The following is a 25,196-nucleotide window of genomic DNA, read 5'->3' on the forward strand; positions in this document are numbered from 1 at the left end:
GTTGGCGGCATGATGCTCAGGCACTGTCGAACGGAACTTCTTGGAGGCTGTATGCATAAACATATTTATAGTTACTTTACGTGGATTACATTGAGCTCAGAGTGCTAAGCCGAGCTTGAATTGTCACTCCAGTCCAGCGACTAATTGTTCCTCTGCTTATGTCGCACAGGCTCGTGGAGAATGCTGCTCTCCGGCCAGTTGCCATCAAGGCGCTCTGTGTATAGTTTGATCAGACAACCTGCTTCCTCGTGCATTTGAGCCCACAGCCACAGGATTGCCAGAGCTGTGTTCTATCGCTGTTGCCACAGGGATTTCAATGTAGAGGCAGTGCTGCTGAGGAACTTTGACCGTTTGAACCGAGATGTGACGACTTGGCTGTGTCGATCATACATGGCATGTACGTAGGTAACTAATACAGACTACTGAATGTTGCAGATATTTGGAAGAAGCCAAATGGCGGAGGAAAATCTTCCAGTGAGCAAGTGGCATACACAATGATAACTTGGACGGTTATCACATTATGTTTTAACTTCTGGTTGGCTTGCGTCAATAGCCAAATCGACATCAACGGAGGTGAGTTACGCATGCAAAATACTGAAATTGTTTATCGCTGTCAATAACTAAATGTGTTCTAACTGAATATGTAATTCAAAACTGAATGATTTATGTATAAAACGATCATTATTCTGGCGCTTTGCTTGCAGTGGATTTGTAATCTGAATAATAACTTTGGTTATAAGTAGTCAATGCTGTAAGCAGTATCCACGATCAGCAAACACACCCTCGATGGCCAGTGAGTGGGTTACAATAAGTCAGACGTTGCAGACGATACACTTTCATGAATGAAACAGATCCCCTGTTTTCCATTGCAAACGCGTGCAAGTAATTCAATATTGATGTTGTCGATCTAGTGGCGTTAGATATTTTTGGCGAATAGAGCCACGTACACAAATGGCCTATTTGTGCTGGATTGTTATAGCTTCTCAGCGTGTCCAATAAACCGCATTCACTTCTCAAGCACCTTAAGGAGAGTGTCCCATCTTTTGGGGCATATTTCAAAAGTATACTTCGGTGAAACCTCAGGACTAGCTACGTCTTAAGATGACACCAAGTAGTGTCACTGCGGTACCGCAAAACTCAATAAGGAACGCATTTTAATTATTTTCGAATCCCAATTACGCTGTCAACGCTTTGTAACAGTACTACGCTTCTACCCTGTAGTCGCGACCACGTCGTCATAACAACCCCAGTGTGCACCTCTACTGGCGCGAATGAAAGAAAGTTTATGATCGGCCCAGCTAACAAAAACCTGCTACCCACACGTGCATTGGTTGAATTTTGAACCAGTACCACACATGGATCATGTGATGCTCCCGTTCCCAAAGCCAAAGTTCGCCTCTAAAAGAGCCACTGCGTTAAATGCCATAAGAGAGAAATAAAAGTCATGGTATAAGTTTTCGCTGATGTCGAGGGATAAAACTTCACGTTCGCAGATGTGTTTATTTAAACCGGGTGTTTTAAGCTTTCGTAGCAGTTATCCACAAATATTTTCACACATTAGTGCGTTGCAAAAATTACAGAACACACGAGTGGGAAATAGCAAAGCAAATCGAATGTATTACCTTCATAATGGTGAGCAGGGAGGCGAATGAGATTTATCTCGCATGGTCGGCTACTTCAAATTGAAGTTCTGAAGCATTCAGAGGGATTGGAAGTAAACTGGTATTACTAATCACATCGTATGCACCTGATGTAACAGTACGTGAAAAGTACAAAAAGATGGGATACTCCCTACAAGTGTTTCAATAATTGTGCTTTGAAACACTGCAATCCAGCGCGTAAAGCTGTGTAACAGATTTAGTTCGTATTCACTATGCCGTTTTAATGCTTTATGACATGCAGTCAGGTACGCTGCTCGCCTTTCGAGTTTGTTACGGCTCAAAGCAAGATAGTATATTTAATTATTCTTGCTTCTAGCTTTGTTGCTGTCTGTTTATTGCGATCCTTGTTACTCCTTCTTTTCGCCAACCGTTCGGAAATGAACGGGCCTCCAGGAAAGAGGGCACATCTATATGACCGGTGTTTGACGACGCACAAATGAAGCGGGCGTGTTAGTACCGTCCCCGTAGCTCATTTCATCTGTCAGCAACAGGCTAATGGAAGTCTTTGAAATCGGTGTTTACACACTGCTTCCTGAGTCCGCTTAAAAATGTGGCCACAAATAGTAGCAGCAGCCTGCAAACATTGGATTCACCTGCTCCAAACCAATCCACGCTCAAACTTGGGGATTCCTGAGCGGGAAAAACTACCGATCCTGCTGGAAGATCCATGACATGGAGTCAGCAACGCACACCTCCACGTGGGAAGAGGAAAGCTGATGAAATAATGCTGAGGATTGCTACGGATAGATCAGAGTTAGGTTTTAAAATGCAGATTCGATAATCATAGCTGGTGACTTCGGTCTGGAGCCCTGTGATGTCTACTCCTCCTGATGTCTACTCCTCCTGATGTCTACTCCTCCTGATGTCTACTCCTCCTCGGGCATCTTGCCATGTCACGCCCCGCCTGTTGCTGTTCACAGACCGTGGCCGCGCGTCATGCGTCTGTGCGAGTGTGTGATTGTGCCCGGTTCTCGCACAAGCTGAACCCGCTCGCAGCGCAGTTCATATTCTGGCTCGGACGACAGACTTCCCTGACGTCTGCACACCAGCGATTTAGTTTTGAAGGGATTTGAGAACATGCGCCATGTGGGCATTGAACGTGATTTTCGTGACATACGGTCGTGAACCACTTCTAAAAAGGCCTCTCCCTGGTTTAATCAGATAAATCGGTGCAGATGTCCTCTACAGTAAGGCGACATTTGTCCAGCGTCGAGTCGTTCATTCGGGTAAAAGGCATTCGATTTAATGCGCCGAAGATAGCATGCAATTTCTGCTCGTCCGACCAATTAAATGTGGATTCCAAACCAATGGGAACAGCAGTTCATTTGGAACTTTACCCCGCGTCTCTGGCTGAAGTCACTTCAGGAACGACGATCGATTGTCTTCATGATGAACTCGAGATTTTACCTGACGTTAAATTCTGATCGGAAACGGTGCCAAGCACTTAAATGGTCTGCATTCTTTCCTGTTCCCAAGTGCCACAGGCGTGCTGTTGAGAAATTCGCGGAGCTTGTTTAGAACGTTGCGATTAGATAGTAAGATACTAGCTGGGATGCCCGGCGATGTCTCTGTAATAAAGAATTGTCCAGCACAACGAAAAGCTATTCGCGATAGTTGGATTTGATTTTATGGGCGAAAGTTGATCCGACCTATCTCGTGGGTGTTTCTGTTTATGCTTGCATTTAGTACTGTAACACAATCAGCCGAGTTACCGGCGATAAACCATTTGCTGGAGCAAAGCAAGTAACTCGAGGCAATGGGTATAACGATTGGCAGGCTAGAGATCTACGAGAAAATAGGTATGACAAGTGCAGGCTAGGGATATCCGAGAAAATAGGTCTGGCGATGGGCAGACTAGGGATATCCGAGACAATAGGTATGGCGATGGGCAGACTAGGGATATCCGAGACAATAGGTATGGCGATGGGCAGACTAGGGATATCCGAGACAATAGGTATGGCGACGGGCAGACTAGGGATATCCGAGACAATAGGTATGACGATGGGCAAACTAGAGATATACGAAGACAATAGGTATGGCGATGGGCAGGCTAGAGATATCCGAGACAATAGGTATGACGATGGGCAAACTAGAGATATACGAAGACAATAGGTATGGCGATGGGCAGGCTAGAGATATCCGAGACAATAGGTATGGCGATGGCAGGCTAGAGATATCCGAAACAATAGGTGTAGCAAGTGTGGGCTAGAGACCGCTGCGCATTGCATTCCTGCTGCCGCTGAATTCCTATGCCAGTCCATCTTTCGGTTACCGTTCTTCCCTGTGCAGTACCTTCTCGGTGTTGCCTACCTGCGACGGAGTGGCCAGGTCGGCTACTTAGTCTGGAGCTTCCGACGTAAAGCTGAAAATTCTGGTTCAGTCAAGTCGAGACTCGTCACCTTTAGGGACCGGCCTTGCCTTTTGCTCACAGTCACGGTGTAACTCTCGTCGACAGACTATTGGATCTGTTTGAACTAAGGGGGCATGTCAGAGCGAGATTACTGTGATGAAGTCCCTCGCTCCCTCGGCCTTGCCTGTCATTTCGGTCGCTATTGTAGAGCTTGGCAATGCAGGTTTCGTGAGAGATTGATGGGTGTGTGCCTTACTTGAACACCAAGCTGTGTGATAGCATTCCTGGTGGTCCTAGGCTGGTGAAAAGCGTCAATGGTTAGTTAAAAGCCTCCTTTAGGTTTGGTGCAATGGTGTCCGGACAAACGTCGAATGAAAAAAGCCGAACGAAAAAATCGAGCGATCAAGGTCGGCTGGGATGAAGACCGAACCGGAAAGAGTGGAGGGACACAAATTCAAAAGGGATAAAAGTGAACAAGGATAAAAGTGGGGTCGGAAAAGTTCAAGGGGCAGCAAGTCGCCAGGGACAAAAGTAAAGCCGGAAATAAACAGAATTAAAAATTCCAAAGACTTTAAATTAATAGGTGTTGAAAGTGACGGGAATTAGTCAAAATATACAACACAAAACAAAGACAATTAGAAAAGAGGGATAAAAACCGACATTGCGAAGTATTGCTAGGTGCTTATGATAACATATTCCGTACCATAAGCACAGCTTGAAGTGTCGAGTGCTAAAAATGTAATGAATATTTGATCTACAGCTTTCTTTAACCGATACCGCAGTATATGACATACTGTAGATCGATAACTCGGTATAGAAACCTGTGTACTCATAATGTTTCAAGTTGGGTGGGGGGCTGGAGCCCCACTCCCCTTCTCTAACTTTGCAGACAAAGTTTGTCGAATCTGAAGAGAAGTCCATTTATTAGCGTTTTTAAAGGAAGGTTGCGTCATTTTCATCTGCTCTCCCCCCCCCCCCCCCCCATTCTCTCTCGCTACCTAGTTTGCAAAATTACGTCCCTGGCCGAATAACCAGAGACCGGATAACCAGAGGCCGGATAACCAGAGGCCGGATAACGAGAGGCCGGATAACCAGAGGCCAGAGGCCTTCCTCGCTCATATCAAGCACCATAGTGCAATGTCTGGAGCGGCCCCTCACAGTATGGGGTTTTGGGGTTTTCCTGATTCACACGCTGATTCACTGCCGCTACAGTCGTACAACAGACACCGTCCACTGTCCTGCGGCTGCCCTACGCAGCTCGGATTTCTTTCTCTCCGAACCTTAAAGCGTCGGAGATGCCGGAGCCGCGCGCCGCCGGGCGACCGGCGAGAGCCAAGGTGGTGTTACAAGCGAATTGAAACGTTTATTTTGGAGCTGTGTTTAGATGCTTAGGTAGCATCTCTCCCTGGAAGCTAGATTTAAATCTGTCTGGTTCCATCCTGCCTATCCGAGAGCATTACGCTCCGTTCAGTCTGGTGTGATCTCGTTCTGTCTGGTCCGGTTTTGCCGTGTCCCGTCTCGTCCCGTTCTGTCCCGTCGTTTCGACCGGTAACGTCTGGTGACGTCCGGTGACCTCAGATCCGGGGTCACACATGGTCTCGTCTGGTGTCATCCGGCTCGACGCTGTCTCGTCCGGTTCCATTTGATCCACTCTCATCTCGTCTGTTCTCTCCGGTCCCTTCTGGTATAACCTGGTCCCGTACGGTACCGGCCGCTCCCGTCCCGTCCCGTCTCATCCCGCCTCGTCCCGTCTTGTCCCGTCCCGTCCCGTCCTGTCCCGTCCTGTCCCGTCCCGTCCCGTCCCGTCCCGTCCCGTCCCGTTCCGTCCCGTCCCGTCCCGACCCGACCCGACCCGACCCGACCCGACCCGACCCGACCCGACCCGACCCGACCCGACCCGACCCGACCCGACCCGACCCGACCCGACCCGACCCGACCCGTCCCGTCCCGTCCCATCCAGCTTCATCTGTCTCCCTCCATGCCACAGCTTTATCCACTTCTCATGCCAGGCGCGATATCCTGATGAATTCTAATTTGAATCATTTTGACCACTGGTGTTTTTAGATATCTAAGTAGACTTTATCCCTGCCGATGGTCTGTCTTTCGAATTATTTCTTTTCTATTCTTATCCCTGTCGACGTTTTGTCATTTTACCTTTCTTCCTTTCCACTTTTATCCCTGTCGAGTTTATCCCTTTCGACTTTTTGTCTGTCGACTTGTTCCGAATCGGTTTATATGCTTGTCCACGTGATTCTCTTTCGAACTTTTGTTTTACGGCATTTTACCGATTCCCCTTTTATCCCTGCCGACTTTTGTCGCCTTCGACTTTTTTTGTTCGACCTTTTTCATTCAAATTGCTGTCGGGAAACTGGTTCAGTATCCACCGACTTACTAGTCCTTGTTTCCACGTGCTGGTTCTCCAGTTACTCGCAGTTCCTGCCAACAGCAGCGAAGTTTTTCATCGCATCGAAAGCGCGCTCGCCGGGTCAGGCTGGAGCTTGGTACCGCTCTTCAGGTTTTGCCGAGAAACCGTCGACAAACTGTATGTTTTCGCCGGAGAGACACCCTATTTTGAGCGCCTTAGCTCGGAGTCTGATCGTCACCAACGTGCAGGTGATTAAAGAAGTGGAGGGAAAAAATACACGTTTTTCCATCGCGGCAACCAGCCCCCACAATTTCCACCGTCTTTCGTTACGTTATCGCCCGAACAATTGCCCAGCCCGAATGGTTATGCTGGTAGGGGTCATTATTGCCTGATCAGTTCCGCATTTCACGATGGGACGTAATGCATTGCGGCGTGGATGCCATCAGAGGCACGTGAACCTCTGGCTCTAGACATAATCGGCCTCTATGAAACCGATAAAAGTCGACGGCGATTAAAAAAATCCGTTAACATGATTTTGCACACATAATGGCTCTAAACCCATACGCTTTTTGCCTAGGACATTATCCGAACAGTGCCTCTCTAATTCTATATGCATTTTATCCACGAAGCCACCCTAGCAGCGCTTCTGATTCCATGCACTTCATGTGTCGAAATTTACCCGCACTGCATATCTCTGATCCCATACGATTCCTATCTCGGAAATCAGCCGGGTGGCGGCTCTCTGATCCCATACGCTTCCTGTCTCGGAAATTCGCCGATCGGCTACTCTCTGATACCATACGCTTCCCGTCTCGGAAATCAGCCGAGCCGCGGCTCTCTAATCCCATACGCTTCCTGTCTCGGAAATCCGCCGATCGGCTGCTCTCTAATCCCATACGCTTCCTGTCTCGGGAATCAGCCGAGCGGCGGCTCTCTGATCCCATACGTTTCCTGTCTCGGAAATCAGCCGATCGGCGGCTGTCTGATCCCATACGCTTCCTGTCTCGGAAATCAGCCGTCTCGAAAATCAGCCGAGCGGCGGCTCTCTGGCGACGGGTCGGTGCGTGAGAGCGAGACCATCGCTCCAGCGACGGTCGCTGGTGCCGGCGGGCATGACATGGTCTTCCGACCGCGCTGACCGACCGGCGCGCGTCAGCCGGCCGAGTAACGACCCCTGTGATAGCCCTGGCGCCCCTCTAATGGAGAGAGTGCACGGACGGCTGACAAACGACCAGGGCGTCCGGCCAGCAGGGCCGAACGAGCTCAGCGGAAACCGCCACCGGTCGCGCTCGACACCGACCGACCTGAGATCCTCGCGCGTGCCATCGCATCCCGCAGTACCTTTGCACGACCTGCGCGTGCCGGAAAACGTCGTCAACCAGATTTGCAATGCCACAGTTGCTCGGGGTTTTCCTATCGCATTACCAACGCGTCCCAGCTGATGCGTTGGTGTGTGGTAATTTTTCCTTACTATCAGTATGATAGATCCCGACAGCATTTTGGCTATGCTATGAGTAAGACAGGAATGCAGCTCATATGTTTTAGGCAAGAGTTCTCAGGTGATAGACTTCGCGTAGACTCGCTGTTTCTATAAAGCGAACTGGTTTGGTATAGTCAGTGCGACTTCTTTACCATTCGCAAACTGAGTATTACTTAGCCTGGGGAAAAAGCTGGTGAACTGATCACAATACGAAATCTCAGAATTCCTTACACCCTGTGCGTTGCTAAGCACTGCCTCCACCAGGCCAGGGCAAATATATTTTCCGAATCAAAGCGTGCGATTTTGTGGAGCAGGAATGTGGTGACAGGACTGTGTTAGCTTTATTCCTAGAAGAGGCTTCTTCCGTTGAGAAGAGAGGGAGTAAGAAAATATTAGTGAAGATAAAAATAAATACTGATGATGCATGTGAAGCACGATGCATGCATACGTCTGTGTAAACAGATTTCTCATCACTTATTTTACCCTTAGATACAGCTGACAGATGCCGCAAAAGCGTGCTTTTTTGGTCTCATGGAAAGAAGATGGCCGCCAAAAGAAAGAGACTCCGGACATTTTGGACGAATCTTTCTCTGCTGACATTCGAACTTGGTACACAGACATTATGGAAACCTTCAAGATGTGTCGCAACTAGGTACAATACAACTGTTAGAAATCCACATACACTCCCTCTTTTTAAGAACAGAGTGCGGCGCTGCCAGAAAAGTTGTGTTCGTACCCAATAGTTTCGGTGCATATTAATTATTTTATGCCCAAATCAGTGATTTTTAGCTTGATACAAATACAGCGGGGTGCGACGCACAATAATGCGCTTGTTACCGATCATCTACAGTGAATTGCCTCACCAGGGCAACGGCCGCTTACCACCTCTACCGGCCCGATTTTTATTTCAAAATTCTTACCCAACACCTGCACACCAATTTAATGAAAGTCACAATAGGTTGTGTTGCTGCGGGCGAACAACTAGGAATAGCTGGCAAAAGCACTACCAGAGAGAGCAAAATCTACTACTTCCAGGATCAGTGGGAGTAGGGGGACTCGAACGCTTGCCAATACAGGTGATGAATCCAAAGATAAAGGCACTAACGATCCCAGCTGTACGGCAGTATCAAATAGCGAATGTACCAACTACCAAATGTATCCAGTCGATATGCCCAACACTATTGAACTGTGCTGTGTTCCACCAGGTTCTTGCAAAAGCTCTTACAGCGAGACATGTTCCCAGATGCACTACACTCGTTTGGTGGCGAACATCCGAAACCGAAGGTGGATTCAATTCTCACCTTGTTTTTGCTTATGCAACAACACAGGTTCCATATGATATAACCGATCGCTTCTACCTGTCCCGCCGTGGTCTTCCACCCTTAGATTAGACTTCTATGAAAATACATTTTAACACCATGCTTGAAATGGAGTGCTTAGCGGCGAAGTATTTCTGTTCCTATTCATCAGGCGTTGAAAGGCAATTCGAACGACAATAAATAGTCAAGCAGGCATAAACACAAAATGTGCCGCACTAGAGAACGGAGTTCAATCGCGTCGTCTTGACTCAGAGCATCGCGAGCAGGCAGTGGCTGCCGTTTGGTAGCATCACTTTGGGACCGCCTCTTCTCACCCGCCTTGTCACGCAAGTTGTTTGACGGTGATTTCGCCCATGACAGTTTCCAGAAATACTCCCTTATTTAAGCGGAACTCTGATTACATGGCAGGACTGCATCGTGGGGATTGCATTCGCTTAGGTATACATACTGCTTTGTAATTCATGTGTACTTAAGTACGCATGAATTACAAAGGATGACATCCTGAGTTTAATTCATGTTTTGGTCTTGCGATGCGGTCAATATTGCATGCCATTCTGAGAAAGTCTGCATAGGTCTTCATTCTGTCTAAGACCACTTTTACCTGGAAAGTGATCGGCAGGCATTCATGATTGTTCTCGCATTTAGGCTAATGGTTCGGCTATCCACAGTTCTATAAAGATCAAGGTCCGCGGAACATCTAAACTCAAGATTGTTTGTGGAGGCCGTTGATTAGACCGGCATTGACCGTTGATTGTAACTCGCACAAGCAAATTTTGAAGGCCTACAGTCTTGTCTGTATGTTACCCAGGACCCGAGAAGGATACCAATGCTTAGCAACTAGGGGCGTGAAGTCCCATTCATGGAATGGTGTGATGCGTGACTGATATGCAGAAAGAATGCGTGCTATTTGAAGTGACGCACCGTGTCGTATCGGGTTTGTTTCAATCATAAACACTGGAGTTGACTGACTTTGGGTAGATGCTGGCCCCGCCAATCCCGAGAACATGTGAAAGTAAGCGCATGTTGGCGCATGAAACAGACAGAACCAAACCTCTCCCCGTCCCCGACCAAGTTCCCGCTGTGCTGCTGTCCAGCAGTTTGTCAGCTCAGTATAACAGCAGTGCCGGCTGGTGTGCGGGCAGCGCGTGAGGTCCGTTCAAACGCCCGAGGAGCGGCCTCCGGGGCGGATAATTAGGTCGTCTTGCTCGTAGCTAGCGTCGCAGCACATACCATAGGTGGCTGCTTGCCGTCCGACAGTGGCTTGGTTTCCGCTTGGAAGTAATGGCGGGTTGATTTAACTCTTTCACGTACAATGCAATTAAACCACAAGTTTCCACAAACATCTCCAGAAATAAGCAATTAAGGGTTTTGCGCCAACAGGATGTAACTTTAGAAGCTCACCAGAGCAGGTAGAAGGAACTAGGGAACTGGGACTTGCTAGAACATTCTCAGAACTGCGTATAAAAGTAAAACCATTCACAGGTTATGTCAAATCTCAGTTACAGCGGGTGTTCCACATTTGCATTCCATATTGTTGATTTTGAACTGAGATGAACATTCTGATGATTATACAGTGCAGTGTTCACCCCTGTCGCTCCTGAAGCAATCCCTCTGGTTTCTGAACAAAAAGCTCGCGAACTTGTGCGGACCATTTCGTGCACGCCATTCCTAGGTCACCTAAGGCGTGCATGGTGCCATAGAAACGTGACACAAATATTGCCAACTCATAGACACGCGGTGCTCAACACCAATATAAAGATAGTCGCCGAGTCAGTGTCTGACGTATATTAGCACGATTTCCAGCACCTAATGGGGTTTAAATGGCTTTAAAACAATGTAATACATGCAGTGCAAATTTCGAGCACGAGTAACGTATTGTGCCACACAGCACAGAAATTTGGACACTGGTGCTAGTTATGGTGGAAATAAGACTGGGAATCAAATAATTTAGGAATAGAGCTCCAATCGAGCAAATGAATGTGAGATAGCAATGTAGAATCACATATTAATATGCAAGGATATCAAGAGAAAGGCCCAAAACACGCACACATAACGACATTTGGGTTCTGCCAATAATGCACCGATAGTGCGGCACCTGTCGAGAAGCTTAAGTACCACAAGTGAGTCAGCCCGTCCGCTGCGATAACAAATTCGCACGGCCAGTGTGGCAGTCCCTCTGATGTCATACAAACGTTTCACGACGCAATCAAATCATCACATCTTGAGGAGCATCTTTACTAAATAACGATTTTTTGTCTCGGGCAGCATGCCAATAGCTGCCAGTGAACTTATATCTGATGCTTGTCTCAGTATATTAAAATGTGGAACATTTCCTTCTATCCTGCTTTCTAAAGGTAAAAAACTGCGAACATGTCTGTAATTCTTTCTCTTCAAGAATACGACATCCAGTTGCGATTACCCTTGCATAAAAGTGTTATTAGAGTTTCTTCGGCAGGATTGAGAATATGCATTGGTATGACATATGTGATACTTGTTCGGACTATCGTCCACGTTGGTTGTGTTTGCTTCTACGCTGACGCAACAGACGGTCCAAACAACTACTCTATCCGCGAAATTGTGATTATAGATTGTGGACGTGAATACGATCCTCAATTGTGATTATAGATCAAGATTAGCTCGAAATCACTTTGGAAAAATGTTGCATATTGGGAGACGCCCGTGCCGTCTCCTTGTGCCGTTATCCGTTGTTCTGCGCTCTGGACAGTCCTGGGTTGAGGGTCAGGCCGTTAGCTCAGTGTTTATCGTCTATGAGGCGACCAGTGTGACATGTTGTACCGCCACAACGCCGACTTGGCGTGCTGCAACACCAACACGCAACAATCTTTTTGACCTTCCTTTGCCACTTCCCACTCTCGTCGCCCCTGTACGACCAGCCCGAACCCCGCGCACGGCCCTTTACGGCCCCCTGCACGGGCCACCCGTCCTGCCCCTTTCACCGCCTCTTGCGTTGCTTCCGTCCGGCGCCCTCTGTGCTCCCCGGCTGTGCTACGTCTTGACCCGCCCCGCTGTGACGCTGCGGCCGTTCGGTTGCAGTGCCCGTGCGGACCGTAGTGGGTGTGGTGGACGGCCTTGTGACGGTGCCCTGCCAGGCCAGCACGCCCGACCCGTCCGACAAACTGGAGCTGGTGCTCTGGTATCGACTGGGCTCCAAGCTGCCGTTCTACACGTGAGTCATCCCCCCCCCCCCTTCACCTGGTTCCGGCGTTCCCTGGTGGACGGTTTGCCGACAATGTGCTCGCAGCTGATGTTAGTTAGCGGTGCATTGGTCTAGTGGCTGCATGATTGATACGCGTGATCAGGTCATGTTACTGTAGTGGTGACCTTAGCCGTAGGAGCGGTTGTTGCTTTAGCTGAATGATGGCAGTTGTGCCACTGAGCTCGTGAGGGGTCTCTCTGAGCTCATATCCCGTCAACCGCGGGGCTGTGGTCGAGAACTACCAGTGGAAGCTATCCTAATTCTGACTGATTTTACCTCCAATTGTTTTGTTATAGAAGGCTGTGATCGTGCTCTGCAATAACAATATGAAGCAGACGAATGCAAAGAAATGCTGCGTAATTCAAACTCCGTAAAAGTGTACGTTTTCGAGCGTCTAGGACACAACATGTAGTTCGTGCGACTTTAAAAAAAGGCCATGACTCCAGCTCGAAGGAGTGAGCTTAAAAGTCATATAAAACGTGTAATACTGCGGCATCATGCATGAATTGATACAAAACGTTTCTTTGCAAACTCTAGGGCAGCGCGATCACGTCTGAATCAATCATCTCTACCCTGAGGGGCTTAACACGCACTCGTGTGGGAATCATTTGGGCCCCTCTTATAATTTGTTTTCAAAATAATTTCCGAATGACGCAGCTAGCTGCGCCAAACTTTGCAAAGTTATTGGCAATTAAACAACAGGTATTTTGATGTGACAAAAAAGATGTGCCTTGCGAAGTCGCTAAACTTTGACAGGTCAGAGTCAGAACGTCACTGCCAGCGGAGGTAATTTCTAGGGAATGCTTCAATCTGATGCGAAAACGGAGCGTTAGAATAAGCCATGCATTGCTGGGATAATTCCTTAGACGATCGGACATTTGAAGTTATAATTACAAAAAAAACTCCATTGAGCTCGTGTCAGATGTCAACGTCAGACCGAGGACAAAACAACTCTGGTTTGATGGAAGAACTTGCTTTATGGGTAGCTGCTGATGCTTATTTTAAATTTGTTGATGGCATGGAAAGTATCAGACAACTACCACTTTACTTTTGGACTTGTCAAGTTCGGGGTGGATCACTGACCCAAAATGACCCAGATCAGCCTTTTGTTTTTAGGAGATGCCACCTAGCGTAAGTCTTTCGCTTATTTAAATTGAAAAAGAAATCAAAAGCAGTCCTTAGGTTATTGGCCACCATGACCCTCTCAATGTCAAACAAGGCCACTGACCAAAAACGGACACCAGTGATCTTTGTCTATGAGCAGGTACCTGTGTTCAGGGCGCTTGAATAAGGAGGCCTCGTTGGCACTTTGGACACCAATGTGAAGTTTTATCTTAGTTGACCTTATTGTCACCGAAGATTATGACCTAGGGACCTCACATTTCGACACAAGGGAGTTTAAAGACTCGCCAAACCACCTTGTGATTTTGATGTGTCTGGCTCTCTCGGTGACGGGGACTCTCAGGCACATGTAGTTTTGACGTACCAGGCACTCTTCTCCATCGCGCAGCACTGAGGCAAAAATTAACGGCCGAAAGGGTTCCAGTCGAAATCAAAGCAAATAAAGTTGCTTTATGACACAGAACTGCAGCTCTTGATGCGTCGGTTTTGTTTTGTTAGAGAACAGGTCTCCACCGCGGTGAATCCTGACTGGGTCGGTAACGCGAGTATTGCACCGTAAGCCGACGACGCTGACGTAATGGTTAATCCTTAAAAGTTATGATGCACAGAACTGCAGCTCTTGATGCGTGGTTTTGTTTTGTTAGAGAACAGGTCTCCACCGCGGTGAATCCTGACTGGGTCGGTAACGCGAGTATTGCACCATAAGCCGACGACGCTGACGTAATGGTTAATCCTTAAAAGTTATGACACAGAACTGCAGCTCTTGATCCGTCGTTTTGTTTTGTTAGAGAGCAGGTCTCCACCGCGGTGAATCCTGACTGGGTCGGTAACGCGAGTATTGCACCATAAGCCGACGACGCTGACGTAATGGTTAATCCTCGTATTTCAGGCATATTTATCAGCTGTTGACAACAGTCTAGCTATTTGCTTGCATCGCAACCTGCAGCCGTATATGTAGGCCTCAGTCGGTAGAGGGCCCGGTCTGTCGGTCCCCCCACGTTTCCGGTGGGTGTTTTCGGTAGCTACCCGTGTGTGCTGGATGCCCGCCGTGCGTCACGTTACGCCGCCGGCCATGCCGCGGCCAGATCATGTATTGTATATTCCGTATACAGTTTTATTCTAGCCCATCTATTATTCTTCCATTGAGCCTTCTGTGCGTAATGGAATTGTCGGAATCCACTCCCCCCACCTCGCTTGCAACTTACGTATTCATCGTGATGAGTCAAGCTAGCTTGACATGTAATAGATTGGCCGCAGCGTTTCGCATTCGCCAATCTTTTGCCGGCAAAGCATAAGTGGGTGCGGGCCGCTACAAAGTGGAGCGTGTTCAGCTAATGTATCCTGTGTTGTGGAACTTGGAAGCCGAGCCTCGCTTTGTATGGTAAGGACAAATGTACCAGCATCGGGCCATGGACAATTGCTAAGCGTCCGGCGGCAATGCTCACTTGCCACGAAGCTTTCGTGGGGCTAGATGTGCGAGCATTGCGTGCATCTCACAGCTGATTGAAAGGGAATGTCTTTAGTCTTTTGGTTGTTTTGAAAAAGATACCCCTGCAGGTATTTCGACCGAACTATTGATATTAGCAGCAACGGAAAGTTCATTTGAGGCCCTACAATAACATTGCACTTTCGAGAAAAGCTTGAATTACACGTAAAATCTTGACTTCAACCTGAGTTTCTTACTAAACAACTAACCTTGCTTTTTTGTTTCTAAAAACCGACTTCACCTGAGTTCCTTTCCGATGATCAGCAATGGCTATTTAAATGGCATGGCATTTGCAAGCTACCTTAAAAGTAGCTTGCAAATGAGGCCAAAACTCCTACAAGGTAAACAGCCAATGTAAAAACATGCCCCCAAATGCATGCTTGTTAAAACATTATTTAAGAACCTGTCAAGTTTAATGGGCAATCTAGGACGAGATGCATTCGGCCGCGAGAAAAGTATTCAACGAAGAATTATAACCGATAATCATTTACGGATTAATTTATATTCACATTCAAGAAGCCCATATTTTCTTCATGGATACGGCACGCACAGTAAATGGTCAGAGCTATGCGTCGCGCGGTAAATATTCCCTGTCTTGACCAAGCTCTAAAAATTATACGAGATTTGCCCTCGACCTGGAATATAATTCCGAAAACCTAAAAGCTCTGGCTAGTTTTCCAAGATTAGCTGCTGGCAACACGGTGTTCAACGGTGGCAACAACACAGTCTGAGATGCGCGGTGCGCATCTCAGACTCGACTGAAGTGAATGCGTCGCGCACTGAATTCTTGTTCGGACAATCGCCCTCGTCTGGTGTGTGTGTGTGTGTGTGTGTGTGTGTGTGTGTGTGTTGTGTGTGTGTTGTGTGTGTGTGTGTGTGTGTGTGTGTGTGTGTGTGTGTGTGTGTGTGTGTGTGTGTGTGTGTGTGTGTGTGTGTGTGTGTGTGTGTGTGTGTGTGTGTGTGTGTGTGTGTGTGTGTGTGTGTGTGTGTGTGTGTGTGTGTGTGTGTGTGTGTGTGTGTGTGTGTGTGTGTGTGTGTGTGTGTGTGTGTGTGTGTGTGTGTGTGTGTGTGTGTGTGTGTGTGTGTGTGTGTGTGTGTGTGTGTGTGTGTGTGTGTGTGTGTGTGTGTGTGTGTGTGTGTGTGTGTGTGTGTGTGTGTGTGTGTGTGTGTGTGTGTGTGTGTGTGTGTGTGTGTGTGGTGTGTGTGTGTGTGTGTGTGTGTGTGTGTGTGTGTGTGTGTGTGTGTGTGTGTGTGTGTGTGTGTGTGTGTGTGTGTGTGTGTGTGTGTGTGTGTGTGTGTGTGTGAGGCACGTGCCTTATATTCCCAGACGTGCCGGATAATCGATTGATCGTTTTATTTCGTCGGCGAAAAACCGGTAATAGATGAAACTGGCACATCCCACACTTTCAGTTTAAATCCAAATCACATATAAATTCACTGCAATGGAAATCACATCTTGATTAATCTAATGCAACACAACAATATTGCCAACGACCAACGCCAGTTCAATATTAGGCTCCGTAACAAAAATCGCCCAGTATGTGCTGTAATGCAGCATCAGGACTCGTGCTGTTTAATGTCTGTAACCTTTCTCGCCAAAGAAGCGCCGGCTCAATATTTTAAGTCGCATTGGGCGGTGCGCGTTCAGAATGTCCCGAGAAGTCGCGAACAAAGCAAAACAAATGGAAGTAAAAATTATGCGTTTTAGCTGCACTGTGAAAGAATTATTCGACTCTGTTTTGTGAGAAACAATGGCGATGGGCTCGGTAAGGCCCGAATAGCATTGTCTCATACAAGAAGCCGTCCGACAATAAATATTCCACGACCGATGCATGGAAGTAACCAGGCACATGAACGTGAAAAGGAGCCGGTGGAGGTGCTACCTGACTACTTATACAGCAGGTGAAACACATGATCGTACACATCTTACCGTGATAGCTCATTCTGGCTAAATGGCCCGTGACATTAGGGGTTTACGATGCATCACCTCGTAATAGATTATGCATTATGAGTTCCTGCGGGTGCGGCGATCGACCGCCATTGTCCGGCTGGCATGTGTGCGCGGTCGGTGTGTGAGTCACGCCGGATCGCGGGCGATCGGCAGGCCGTCAGTGCCGTGTGCCGCATTTCCTGGCGAGGCGGTGGGGGGAGGGAGACTCAGAGGCATTGGATGCCCCGTCTGGATCATCTTGCTTACCGCTTCCTGATCTAATTTTAGTCGTTATTACACCAGGCATCAGGTATTAGCCATAGCGTCACAGTGAATCCCCGACTGAATGAGGTACGTGTCACGGATTTTCTGCTTCGCAGTGGTGGTTTGCGTACACACGGTGTTGGCAGCAGCTTTCTTGGGTGCTGACAGAAACTGCATCAGCATCCGACGTCCGCTTGCCCTCCTGTCACCGCTAACATCAGCCTGGCATGTCCGCTTGCCCGCTTGTAGCCGGTAACATCAGCATCAGACGTCCGCTTGCCCGCTTGTCACCGCTGACGTCATCAGACGTCCGCTTGCCCTCCTGTCACCGCTAATATCAGCCTGACATGTCCGCTTGCCTGCTTGCAGCCGTTAACATCAGCATCAGACGTCCGCTTGCCCGCTTGTCACCGCTGACGTCATCAGACATTCGCTTGCCCTCCTGTCACCGCTAACATCAGCCTGACATGTCCGCCTGCCCGCTTGCAGCCGTTAGCATCAGCATCAGACGTCCGCTTGTCCGCTTGTCGCCTCTAACGTCATCAGACGTCCGCTTGCCCTCTTGTTACCGCTAACGTCATCAGACGTCCGCTTGCCCGCTTGCAGCCGTTAACATCAACATCAGACGTCCGCTTGTCCGCCCGTCACCGCTAACGTCATCAGACGTCCGCTTGCCCTCTTGTTACCGCTAACGTCATCAGACGTCCGCTTGCCCTCTTGTTACCGCTAACGTCATCAGACGTTCGCTTGCCCGTTTGCAGCCGTAAACATCAACATCAGATATGCCCTTGCCCGTTTGTCACCGCTAATGTCACCTGTTGTCCGCTTGCCTGCTTGTCAACGCTAATGTCATCAGTCGTCCGCTTGCCCGTGTATAACCGCTAACACCAGCGTCAGATGTTCGTTAGCCCGCTTGTAGCCGCCAAAAGGAACATCAGATGTCCGCTTGCTCGCTTGTCGCCACGAACAGCACGGATGCATGGACGCTGGTGCTGGATCCTAGCACGCGGTCATTCAGCTAGCAGCTTAATTAGATGTGTGGAAAACAAACAAAATGAGACCATAGTTAAGTGTTATTTACAACAACGCAGCTGGCAGGACTTCAGCTATGCAAAAGTAGTAGCGCCCCATGAGGAAGAGACACTTGTGTCTTCTGAGGCACGTTACACAATTGACTCACATGCAAACTTATTTTTGGGGTTGGCGGGCAGGGCAAACCCGCGGACAAAATGAAAATTGTACGAGAATAAAAAAAGCCGTGTTTCAATCCACTCCGTAGACTATTGCGGAACTCGATGATGTGAGAAATAGGAAATATGATGTCCATGTGCGTTTGTTTTGCTAGTGGCTGTTGATAACAGCTGAGGGTGGATTCTTAGTCTCATGTGGAACGGCATGGAGGTAAGGCGAATGCATGGTAATTATCTCTGGACCCACACCGGAGCTGGGTGACTGAAGCACTTCAGACCATGGTCATGCCTCGCCAGATTGGGACCTTGGTCGCTGACTGGCATATCATATATGCCAATTATATCCGGCGTTCCGAAAAAGCCGCTAGGGTCTTCCACCGTGCCCATGTGACATGTACTAATCTCTGTGTGGGACACTGTAATTTGCCGTTGTGCCCCTGTGCCGAGGGAGCTAGTTCGTGGAGGAAATTCGTTTCCACAAATCATTTCTTCTGACACTATCAGACAGCGAAAACAAGGCTGGTTGTGACAGGTGAAAGACAACATAGCGCGAGCGATTGTTACGAGTTTGAAGCTGGAGTTTCTCGTTCCGCTTCCAGCCCTGCCATGCCCAGGTGAGGTGGTTGTGAGATTTTGCACCTTACAGTGAAGTAGCGCTCATGAGTGCTCACGCTGCCATGCATCCACCAGAAGTATATCATGCATACTTCTGGTGGATACGCCGAGGGCAAGCAGATCCGACGTTGCAGAGCTGACGATATCATTACCGCGGCTAGCGGTGGTTTGCCTTGATAACCGGATGCACAGATGTGCTGTCGACAGCACCTACATGGTATGTCGACTTGGTGCAGCCAACCACGAACCGTCCGCCCACGGGGTGCTGATGACTGCACTAGCGCCATCGCTTGGTGCCCGCAGATACGACGCGCGCGGCCGGCCGCCCGGCAGAGGCCAGCACCTTGCAGATGACCTGCTGTCGCCGCGGGCCCGCACCCATTACCAGCTGTCGCCACCGGGCCTGGTACTGAGCGGATTGCGGCAGCTGGACCAGGGCGGCTACATCTGCCGCGCCGACTTCATCCATTCGCCGTCCAGAGTGGGCGTCACCAACCTCACGCTGATTGGTGAGCGTCACCAGGGTCCTCTGATTTTCAGGCCGGCCGCACCATCATCAAATTGATTGGTACGTGCTACCAGGGTCTCCCTGTTTTCAGCAAACCAGACTGACCGACAATTGTCACAAAAATGGCGGAATTAATGCCACGTCTTGTCACGTTTCCTGCATATTAGCTGAAAAGGCAGGTTGTGGCTACGTTTCCCAGGACGTGATTCTGGCTGTGGCTGGATGTGCCCACGTTGCTAAATATCGGGACATAGCTAGGTCTCGATAAGTATCGAGTTTTGGTCACGATGTCGCACTCAGAGTTTGTTTGGTTTTAATGGCAGTGCACTGATATCATGGAGTGATCCCTAATTCAGCTGCACCGCCTCACGTCCATTCATTTCCCAACTGATCTCATTTCCCCGGCCAAAACCATCAGCCGTGTCCACGTGCTTCGTTCCTGCCTTGCGCCGAAGCCTCGGATAGCCATAATTGGCTTGAGTGTAATCTACTGCCCAAGTTGGTCCTCTGGAGCCGGAACATCCTGAAGTCATCGGTACCGTCAGCCAATTTTGCTCAGCGGGCAGCGCTGTGCGCACTACGCCGATTGCCAATCAGATAAGCGCGCAGTGTTCCGGCGAGCGAGGCCCTGTTCCGCCGATGCTCGCTGCTTGTTGGACACGGGTGCTCAATCTGGCGCGGAGCTGCGTTCGCTGCGCGGACGGGCGTCAGGTTTTAGGTGTCTTTGATCTGTCGGCGGCACAAATTTGCGATCCTCTGTTTATGGAAGAGTTGAAGTTGTCGTCATGGAGGGCAACAGCGCATTTCGTAGCCAGCTGCATATGCTACAAGTTGATCCATTTTCGAGTAGCGGCTCTTTAGTTCCGGCGACCGTGGTGACAGGCAAAATGCGGCTGCTGTGTTGGTCAAGCGTTGGACAGCTGCCGCGGTGCGCTGTTCTGGTGCCTGCTGCCAGGTGGCTGACTTCAGTCCGCAGGCATGCTTCTGCTCACAGCTGAGGTCGTTCTGGCCAACGCCAAGCCTGCGCGTCTCTGTTTTCTCATAAACGCCCGGTAAACAGAGACCTTTGTCACTGTCAGGAGTCCAGGACAATTCAGTTAATTACACTGGAGTTTCTCGTTTCCGAGTCGGTAAACAGCAACTTCTAAGCTCCGGCGCCCAATGTCTTGAGTGTCTCGTGCCCTTGCGGCCCAAGTCCTGTCCTGCCACCGCGTACCAGCTCTATTTTCGCTTGGCAAATCGAACCACACCGGCTGAGTCCGTTGTTTACTTAATGCTCGGCCATCACGGCGGACTAAGATTGGCTTCGCTGATGTTATCAAGATCCCGAAGCATGGGGGAGGCATAATCAGTTCCACTTAGCACAAATGAAGGGCAGTAAGTGTCTGTGTTTAATCTGTTCACACAGAAGTTGCGCTTCTGTTTCTGCTAGGAGACACCCTAGACGGAGTGGAAAATTATTGTACTTTCATTTCTTGAGTAACCTAGCAGGGCATAACACTTTTTCCGTAGACTGTTCAATCCGCTAAGTGCGGCTAATACCATGCGATTGTCGTTTTTTTTAAATGGGCGGTATTTTCAGCCATCATTCATCGTAAACAAAGACATGCAACTCACTTTCTCTCTTACTTTGTTATCAAAAGAAGGGCGTCTGGCTCAGAAAATTTATGCGTGTTGTATGCATTTTATGCATCATTATGTCAGTGCTGCCCACGTAGAGAAGACGTGGGCTGCTCAGCTTAATCTTTCCCATCCCATCAGATTGCTGAGCGCTATATTTGGAGTCAGTCTGCGTTGTATAGTACCTTGATAGCCTTGTTGGTGTGCGGCCCACCCTCATGCCGAATATGCAGCGTGTTTCATATATTTCCCTTGCAAGCAGTATATAGACTAGACTTTTTGGAAATCACTCGAACAGATGTCGAAACTGATCTTATGTCTTCGAATTTCGGAGTGAGAATGACTCGCGAACAACATCGTTTCACTGACGCTTATTTACCCTTTGTCATGCCCGTGTCTATTCGACTGTTACTTAGCTTGTTCACGCCGTATTCCACTTGCATCTAGTTCTGACACGCACGGATAATAGGATAAGGAGGGACGAATAATGACAGCACTAGCAATGATGATACTAGTCTAATAATACAAGTGTTAGAAGGGCTATGAGACCCATGCTCACGGTGACCGACGGCTTGTTTACCAGCTTCGGATGACTCGCCGCTCGACACTACGGATGCTCACATAGTTGTCTTCCTGCAGTCCAACACCAGTCAGATGGCGGTGGCAGCATCTCGCTGTGTTGCTGCTGCAAGGAGTCTTCGGCATGGGCCCGGTTTCGACACGAGTGTTTGGAGTCTTCCCGAAAAATGATGACTATGTGTCGTCATCATATGATGTTATGCAACCGCCTGATGGGGGAGGGGGAGGGATAAGGTAACCCCTCCGAGCTTTGAGACTACCTATTGTATCGTTCTAGTCAGGTTCACCAAATTTGCAGTAGCTGGTAGATTGGCAACTTAGCGCTCTGGAGGACATAATTTTTCCTTATCACACTGAGTCGCAACGTCTTTAGTGAAGACCTGCATGATGACTTTGCCTCAGCGTGCCATCATTCGCAGTTTCCGTTTTTGTGTTCCAATAATGTGACCTGCCAGTTGAGGTCAGTCATACTTTACCAGGGTCTTACCAAATCACGATCGGAGGTCTTGAGAGGTCAATGTACAAGCATCGGACCAGAATTATCTGAAAATCCATATTTGTGATGACATAAGTTATCATTATATTATCACTTTATTATCACTTTATCATAGTGTGTTATCAAGCGACATATAGTACAGTGACTTATACTTACAGACAAGTGACTTATATCAAGTGACATACATTATCACTTTAACTCACCAAGGTCCAAATAAATAACTTATGAATGGCACGTGAAACATAGGGGAAATAAATCATTTTCGATTGGGCGGCCGGAAATTGAAGTGATATGGCCTTGACTCAACCCGACCTGGTCATTTACCTTTAGCGAAGTGTTGGACGTGGCGAATGTGATCTTGAAATGCGGCTCATTTTGTGCATACATGAGCCGTACCACCAGCCGCCAGAAGATGACTTTGAAGCTCACGTGCTAAACCATGGCGTCCGGTCGCGGTAATGCAAAAACAAGGAGTCATGTCCAGAAGCGGCCATGCGGGGCCTTGCTCTGGAGACGCACGTGAAGCCTAAGCTGTGCATAGGGGTATTTTCATCGGAAGAAAACTAGTCATCTCTTTTCGTGGCACGTGCAGAACTTATCCGAAATCAAGAGGCAAGCACGGACAACTTAGTTACTGGATAGGGGACGGCAATGCAGTAAATATGTCAATATGCAAATAATATGCCAGACCAGGAAATATTTTCATATCCTGGCTATGGCATGATTGCCAGACTGCATTATCCGATCCTTATCGGACTTGACTTGTTCATACAGACGTGTGAACTTGTTCGTTTTCTTCCAGATTTTTGCCGGGAAAACAATGTAAGCTGCTGAAATTTGCGCTACTCAGACTAGGGAACGCCTGCCTACAGGCTTACGCCCCTAGCCGACCCTTACACTAAAAGTCGCCAGCGCATCCAAGTCCTCGAATGTGTACGGTGACGTCACGTCGCACCCAGCATTGCCCTAAAATGGCTGTCTAAGTTCCCGTCTCAGCTGCACTGCGTAACACACAGTGCAGCAGTCGTGTTGACTGGCTTGTGTCAGCTTGCGGGTACGTTAGTTACCTGCATGAATTGCGCTTGACTAGCGGACTACTCAAATGGGCATGTTGAAACAGGTGCTCCAATAACTCATCGGTGGCGTGTTTGAGGGCGGAGGATTTGCGTCACGTGAAACGAACAGCTGCGTGGACAGTCTCCGCATACCGGCGGCATTGTGACATCGATCGGCACGCTTGCAGCGTTTAGTCATGACATGCCAGTGACTGACATTGCCGTGGGCCGGTGTCCGCAGTGCCGCCGGACGTGCCCAAGGTGTACGACAGCGCCGGAACCCGGCTTCTGGACGTGACCCCGCCCGTGGCCGAGGGTCAGCCCCTGACCCTGACCTGCGAGGCCAGCGGAGGTGAGCCTCGGCCCACTGCAGTGTCAGTGTCAGTGTCAGTGATCACCGTCAGAGTCTGCGTCGCAGTCAGGGCCAGCTTTGGTGTGGCTAACTTGTGTCTGCATCAGCGTCAGTGTCAGCGTCTTCGTTGGTGTCGCTGCCAGTCTTGGTGTCAGTGACACCGTCAATGTATGCGTCCCCATGAGCGTCAGGGCCGGCGCCACTGTCGCTATCAGCGTCAGCGCCACTGTCGTCGCCAGTGCCCAAGGCCGTGCCAATGTTGGTGGCACTGGCGATACGTGCGGTGATCGCCGCGTATCTGCCGCTCGCGTTTGTGGGTGCCGGGAAAGAAGCGCGGTGTTTCGAAGGGAGCGAGCTTCGCCGACCGATGATGACTGCTGGGAGGCCCCAGTAACGATCTTCCTCTCGCGCCTTCACAGAAGGCACAGTGGCCATTCAGGCTGAGTAGCGTGACGCCATTCGCCCCGGTAATGACTCAGCTGCCGTGGCAAGCTGCGGGCGGAGCAATGTCATCGACAGTGTTAGCCGGTCGATTCGTCCCCAACTTTGTCGCCGCGAACGAAACTTATCGTAGAAACAGCTGAACGCAGTGTTCTGAAGTTCTCGACATGAAACGCAGCGAGGCGATAGCCAAACTACGGTCCGCAAGAAACGCAGGCTCTTGAGCTTGTCTCACGAGCCCTGACAGAGTGACACTGTCATGAGCCGTGGCGGCCACATCTCATGACTAAGGCCTCCGGCGAGGTCAGGTCTGTTATCAAGAGCGTCCCCGGCACCAGGAGTGTCCTCCGCACGCCCCTCCTGATTGGGGGTCTCAGCGCGTTCGTGGTCGCCCTGATCAGAGGGTGGCAGCACGCAAGTGCGTGTCAGACAATGACGGTCGATGGCCGCGTTCCGGGGCGTCATAATACATAATCTATCACGGAAAACTGGCACGTACGTGACGCCTGGTACTGACGGCCGGGCATTCCCTATGGTCTGTACCCTTTTTCGTTGTTGTTCTTTCTTGCGTTAGCACAGGTAAATCTAGAGCTGCACTAGGGTGATCTAGAGCTGGAGCTGCACTAGGATGATCCTTTAGCATGTCAGATTGACGGTCCGGCCATGCCCTCTTTCCCGTTCGTGCGGATGAGGATGTTGAGCTGTTGTTCATGGTGACGCTCAGACAAGATAGATCACTGGAGAATTTTCAGCATATCCCTGGACAGCCCTAACTAGTTTACATAGGTGGTAAACTAATTACTGAAAATATCAAGCAAAAAAGACGCGGGAACCCCGGGGGGGGGGGCAGTGGGGCAGCGCCCCCCCCCCACACACTTGAAAACTATGGGGTTGGCGCCCCTCCCCCCTCCCCAATTTGAGTGCCCTGTGCAGGCTATTTTGCTATTTTGGATCCATTCCGACCAAATAAGGGCACTTTTGAGTCTATCAAGGGCCCATTCTGATCTGAAGACGGCTCATAATTGGCTGGAGGGCCCATTTTGGCCTGCAGAAGGCCATTCTGGCTTGTAAAGAGCCCATTCTGGCCTACTGAGGCCCATTCTGACCCGTGGAGACTCCATTCTGACCGGTAGTGTGCCATCCAAA

The 25,196-nt window shown here is 49.2% G+C and overlaps 1 protein-coding gene across 1 annotated transcript in view; it reads left to right on the forward strand.

The window, feature by feature from the left end:
* LOC119094428 (nephrin) overlaps positions 1-25,196 on the forward strand; it is a 59,945-nt gene that overhangs the window by 6,528 nt on the left and 28,221 nt on the right. Inside the window, exons 2-5 of the mRNA XM_037217488.1 lie at positions 436-573; positions 12,230-12,362; positions 19,303-19,508; positions 23,499-23,609. Coding sequence (XP_037073383.1) covers positions 495-573; positions 12,230-12,362; positions 19,303-19,508; positions 23,499-23,609 — 529 coding nt within the window. The 5' untranslated portion in view covers positions 436-494. The remainder of the gene's footprint in view (positions 1-435; positions 574-12,229; positions 12,363-19,302; positions 19,509-23,498; positions 23,610-25,196) is intronic.

This window comes from Pollicipes pollicipes, unplaced genomic scaffold (assembly GCF_011947565.3).
Source record: "Pollicipes pollicipes isolate AB1234 unplaced genomic scaffold, Ppol_2.1 Scaffold_4002;HRSCAF=4701_pilon_pilon_pilon, whole genome shotgun sequence".
In the NCBI taxonomy this organism is placed as follows: domain Eukaryota; kingdom Metazoa; phylum Arthropoda; class Thecostraca; order Pollicipedomorpha; family Pollicipedidae; genus Pollicipes; species Pollicipes pollicipes.